We start from the raw sequence: 6,000 nt of genomic DNA on the forward strand, positions 1-6,000 counted from the left end.
CCTGGACTCCTTGGAGCAAGCTGGGAGGTGGCCTTCATACCCGGGCAGTGACTCATTGCTGGTGCTCAAGAAGTTCCCGAAGAAATTCCCAAAGAAATTCCCATGTCCCCTTGGAGTTCAGTCAGGGCCAGGGACCCTCTGGGCCAGGGACCTGGGTGGACCTGTTGTCCAGCCGCCTTTGGAAACCCTTCAGGAGATCCATGGATCCCGGGTGAGGAAGATGACAGGTCGTGGTGACCACGAGTGTTATGGAGCGGAGAGCTCTGAACTTGCTGCAGGGTGGAGCTTGCCACGAGAACTCGACCGAGGAGAGAGCTCAGAACGAGATAATTTACAGCAAAATAACCCAAACCACGTGTCCTCTGAAACACGTCGCTGCCTGCTTCTCTGACGTGGGCCCCGTAGGGTGACCCAGCCGGGCACCGAGCCCAGGCTTCCTTCCCACGAGCTCCATCGACCAACCGGAGCTATGGAGCTTCATCCATGCATCCTGGCGGTGATGGCCCTCAAGGCACCCAGATGGGCCATTCGTGTCCCTGAGTGCTGCAGAACGCCCCGGATTGTCCAGGCAGTTGTGGGGAGGACTCCCCTGCTTCCCCCAGCCCCATTTGGAGCTGCCCCATTGGGAGCTGCCCTGTTGTGGGCTGCCCCATTGGGAGCTGCCCCGGTGGGACCTGCCCCATTGGGAGCTGCCCCACTGAGAACTGCCCCATTAGGAGCTGCCCTATTAGGAGCTGCCTTGGCGGGAACTGCCCCCTTGGGAGCTGCCCCATTGGGAGCTGCCCCATTGGGAGCTGCCCCATTAGGAGCTGCCCCATTGGGAGCTGCCCCATTGGGAACTGCCCCATTGGGAGCTGCCCCAGCAGAAGCTGCCCCGGTGAGAGCTGCCCTGTTGAGAGCTGCCCCATTAGGAGCTGCCCCATTGAGAGCTGCCCCATTGGGAGCTGCCCCGGTGGGAGCTACCCCATTAGGAGCTGCCCCATTGGGAACTGCCCCATTAGGAGCTGCCCCATTGGGAGCTGCCCCAGTGGGAGCTACCCCATTAGGAGCTGCCCTGGCCACCTTGTCCCCATGTCCCCTGCACATCCCATGGCCACAGCCCTTTGCCAGGACCGCTCTGCCCCACTCCTGCCCCGCTCCTGCCCCTCTGCTGCCCCTCCTGCAGCAACCAGGCTGCAGAAACAACCCTGCAAAGCAGCTGACCAGTGCAGCGGGTTGGGTCTATACGGGCGCTCCATATAGTTAGGTCTATAGGGGTCCGTACGGGCCCGGCGCCCGGGCGGCGGTGCCCGGGCAGCGGTGCCCGCGCTCAGGTGCCCCCCTGCTCCCGCAGTGTACAACTGGACCGTGGACGAGGTGGTGCAGTGGCTCATCGGCTACGTGGAGCTGCCGCAGTACGAGGAGACCTTCCGCCGGCTGCAGCTCAGCGGGCACGCCATGCCCCGGTGAGCGCCCGCCGCGCCGCCCCGGCTCCCGCCCCGGCCCCTTCGGATACCGAGGGGAAGGGAGGGACACCCCGGCTTCATCCCCATCCTGCTGAGATGTTGGTGGGGGGGAAGGATGGAGCAGCTTCATCCCCATCCCACTGGGATATCAGTGGGAAGGGAGGACACCCTGGCTTTATCCCCATCCCGCCAGGATGTGGGTGGGAGGGAAGGACACCCCGGCTTCATCCCCATCCCGCTGGGATGTTGGTGGGGGGGAAGGATGTTCCAGTTTCCAGTTTCATCCCCATCCCGCTGGGATGTCAATGGAAGGATGCCCCAGCTTTGCTCCCATCCCACTGGGATGTTGGTGGGAGGGAAGGACGTCCCGGCTTCATCCCCATCCCACTGGGATGTCGGGGGAAGGGAAGGACACCCCGGCTTCATCCCCATCCTGCTGGGATATCAGTGGGAAGGGAGGACGCCCGGCTTCATCCCCATCCTGCTGGGATGTTGGTGGGAGGGAAGGACGTCCTGGCTTCATCCCCATCCCACTGGGGTATCAGTGGGAGGGAAGGACACCCTGGCTTCACCCCCATCCCACAGGGATGTCGGGGGGAAGGGAAGGACACCCCAGCTTCATCCCCATCCCGCTGGGATATCGGTGGGAAGGGAAGGACACCGCGACTTCATCCCCATCCCACTGGGATGTCATTGGTGGGGAAGGATGCCCCAGTTTTGCTGCCATCCCACTGGGATGTTGGTGGTGGGGAAGGATGGATCAGCTTCATCCCCATCCCACGGGGACATCAATGGGAGGGAAGGACGTTGCAGCTTCACCCCCATCCTGCTGGGATGTCAGTGGGAGGGAAGGACACCCCGGCTTCATCCCCATCCCACTGGGATGTTGGTGGGGGGAAAGGATGGACCAGCTTCATCCCCATCCTGCTGGGATGTCGGTGGGAGAGAAGGATGCCCCAGCTTTGCTCCCGTCCCACTGGGATATCAGTGGCAGCGAAGGACACCCTGGCTTCATCCCCATCCCACTGGGATGTCAGTGGGAGGGAAGGACACCTCAGCTTCATCCCTATTCTGCTGGGATGTTGGTGGGAGGGAAGGACGTCCTGGCTTCATCCCCATCCTGCTGGGATGTTGGTGGGGGGGAAGGATGGACCGGCTTCATCCCCATCCCACTGGGATGTTATTGGGAGGAAAGGATTTATAGACCAGAATATATGGACCTTAATGCAGGCAGCTTGAAGCTCCAGCAACCAAGGCTTTAAAGACCTTTAGCCCTGTGTTCCTTGCGTGAAACTTGCCATTTAATTAAACTTATAAATTAAACTTACAACCGACTTCAAAGGAGGCGGCTGCAGCTTTTGGATGAGAGGAATTTGTCCTGAAAACGGGCCGAGGAACTGAGAGCAGGGTTGAAATAAGGTGCTTGGAGCAGCAGGGCAGACCGGTTTTGCTGCCACCCTTATGGTCCCTGAAAGACAATGTTGAAAGCAAATGGCATAGATATGATGGAAAAAAAAAAAAAAAAGAGAAAAAAAGGAAAAAAAGGGGAAAAAAAGAAAAAAAAGGAAAAAAGGAAAAAAAAGGAAAAAAAAAGAAAAAAGGAAAAAAGAAAAAAAGGGAAAAAAGGAAAAAAGAAAAAAGGAAAAAAGGGAAAAAAAGAAAGAAGAAAAAAGAAAAAGGGAAAAAATAAAAAATAAAATAAAATAAAATAAAATAAAATAAAATAAAATAAAATAAAATAAAATAAAATAAAAGGCTGATACAACAGGAAAAAGACCAGTGTTGTTAGGAAGGCTGTTAGGAAGGCAGGAGCTGAGATTGTCAGGGCTAATTTAATAAAAATTGCCCTGCTTTTTCTCCTCGATTTCCAGCTAAATCAAAGACCTGGCTTGTTATCTCCTTGAGAGAGCTCCATGGCCCGTGTGAGAGGCAATATATTTTTTGAGGGATTTCTTTTGTCTCTGTACCCTGGTGGTTTTCGGTCCTTCCCCCCATGTTCCTCCTTCTTGGTGGCTCTGCTGGTGACGTGTGCGTCTTGCTGCGCAGGTTGGCGGTGAACAACGTCACCATGATGGGCACTGTGCTGAAGATGACGGACCGGAGCCACCGGCAGAAGCTGCAGCTCAAAGCGCTGGACACGGTGCTCTTCGGACCTCCTCTCCGTAAGTATGAGCCTGGTCTCTTCTGCGCGAGGAAAGGGAGCTGCTCCGTATGGAAGGGCAATCACACTCCTAGGTGGAGCAAACTGCGCCCTGCTTGAGGTCCAGTAGGTAAATGGGCACTGATAGAACCTGCAGAAAGCGGAACCAGGTCCTGTTGAGGGACATGGTCCACATCGAGGGACGTGGAGCTCCTAGAGAAGGTCCAGTGGAGAGCAGTGAAGATGATGAAGGGACTGGAGCCTCTCTCATATGAGGAGAGACTGAGTTGGGCCTGTTCAGCTTGGAGAAGAGAAGAGGGGTTCTGATTAACATGTATAAGTTTATGAAGGGGGAATGTAGGGAAGAAGGGGACAAGCTCTTCTCATTGGTGGCCAGTGACAGGACAAGGGGAAATGGGTCTAAGTTGAAACACAGGCAGTTCCATCTCCAGGTGAGGAGGAACTTCTTTACTGTTAGGGTGACAGAGCAGTGGAACAGGCTGCCCAGGGAGGTTGTGGAGTCTCCTTCTCTGGAGGTCTCCAAAACCCGCCTGGATGCCGCCCTGTGCCCCATGCTCTGGGTGTGCCTGCTGGGAAGGTTGGACTAGATGATCTGTAGAGGTCCCTTCCAACCTTGAACATCCTGTGTGATTCTGCCCAGGCCTGCAGCCCTGCAGGGCATCGTGCCACGTGCTCCTGGCGCCGTCTCTGCAGGCTCTCCTGCAGCAGAGGGGTCATGGGGTTCTCCTGTTCCTCTTCATGCAACCCTGCCCTGCAGCACCAGGTCACACCAGACCCACGAGGGGCTGAGTCTTCTGATACCAATGACGGGCACTGCAGCTCGGGGCTCTTTGGGCTGCTCCCTTCATGTTCATTCCCACCCACCCCGTCTCCCGATGTTTTATGAGATGTTCCTCCTGGCGTCTCTCCCACTTATTCATGTTTTTCTCATGAACTTTTGATGCTTTCATGGGGTTAGACAGAAACCTGGCTTGACGGGACCTGTTTTGCTAACCAAGGTGCAAACGCGCTGGTTTCTCAGCACGGGCTCTGGTGCCTCCACTTGCTTTCCCATCAAAGCTGTCTTGGTGTCACCAGGTAGGAGACTGGAAACAAGCTCAGGGACTAAGTCCCCAGCCCAGGACAAACACAGGGGTCCACACGTGGCTTCAGGCTAAGGAATTCCTGCATCTTCCACCATTGCTGGCCTAAAATCTCATATTACCTGTTCTTTACCTGCTTCTCATGAGCACCTGCTGGAGAATCCCAGGCAAGACAGACTTTCCCTGTATTTATTCCTAGCGTTTTCACGCAAGGTTTTGGTTTTCTCACAATCTTGTCCTCTCTGGCTGCCAGGGCTGCCTGATGTTTGACCATAGGGAAGAGATGGGACCTTCCCTTGTTCTTCCCTTGAAGAACTTTTGGGTTCTTTTTGAAGGCTCCGATGTCAGTGCTGCTAATTCTTGTGTCCAAACCCACCTGAGAGACAATTCAGGTCCTGGTAAAACGGGCTGCTCGAGGAAGCACTTGCTGAGCCTTGGAAGGGCTATGTGCAGCCTTAATTAAGTCTAATATAATGAGCCGTTTCCAGTCATTCCTGCAGGAGGGACAAGTCGTGGCGAGGAGCATGGGAGCGCATCCCGGCGGATGCAGTTCCTGGCTCTGTAACGACCAGGCGGGTTACTTGGGTGCCCTGTGAGGAGTATTCATTTGAACTGGGCTGTTCCCTTCTGTGGCACCCATGGCACCACGCCATGGCACCCTGTCCCACGGGGCGGGCAGCAAGCGGCCCTGGCTGATGATCCCGGCAGGATCCGGCTCCCATCCGAGCCGGCCCTGCTTTGCCCAGGGCACCCCGACATGGAAATGCGCCCCGCGCTTTTCCACCCCAGCCGCAGGTAGCTGCGCTCCGGGACACCTGGGCACTGCCGTGGTGCTTGCTCAGGGCGGATGCTCCCATTCCATGGCTTTGCCAAGGCGCCTTCCTGCTCCTCCTGGTTCTCTAGGGTCTGCTATCTTCTTCTCTAGCATCTTCCAAAGCTGCTTCTCTAGTGTCTCGTATCACCTGCTGCAGCAGCCCCCATGGGCGTCGTGCAGGGGACAGGGCTGCTGGCCGGCCGGGACACTTGGGCTTCTCAGGAGGACGGAATTTCCGTGCCAGGCTCCGGATGTGGCATCTCCTCCTGCAGACAGATCTTCATCCTTGCAGGGCTCCCGTTTCTGGGAATAGATGCAAAGAGGAGCCTGAATCCTGATCCAGGCAAACTGCAGGGATCAGGTCCCTCGGGAAGATGAAGCAGTAAATGGAGCTCAGGAAAGGTTCCTTCCTTCCTTCCTTCCTTCCTTCCTTCCTTCCTTCCTTCCTTCCTTCCTTCCTTCCTTCCTTCCTTCCTTCCTTCCTTCCTTCCTTCCTTC

The 6,000-nt window shown here is 56.2% G+C and overlaps 1 protein-coding gene across 1 annotated transcript in view; it reads left to right on the top strand.

Annotated features, from left to right (window-relative positions):
• STIM1 (stromal interaction molecule 1) overlaps window positions 1-6,000 on the top strand; it is a 61,044-nt gene that overhangs the window by 24,083 nt on the left and 30,961 nt on the right. The window contains exons 5-6 of the mRNA XM_026048018.1: window positions 1,334-1,445; window positions 3,492-3,607. Of these exons, the coding sequence (XP_025903803.1) occupies window positions 1,334-1,445; window positions 3,492-3,607 (228 nt within the window). The remainder of the gene's footprint in view (window positions 1-1,333; window positions 1,446-3,491; window positions 3,608-6,000) is intronic.

This window comes from Nothoprocta perdicaria, unplaced genomic scaffold (genome assembly GCF_003342845.1).
Source record: "Nothoprocta perdicaria isolate Ctin4 unplaced genomic scaffold, notPer1 scaffold_504, whole genome shotgun sequence".
Classification (NCBI taxonomy): Eukaryota; Metazoa; Chordata; class Aves; order Tinamiformes; family Tinamidae; genus Nothoprocta; species Nothoprocta perdicaria.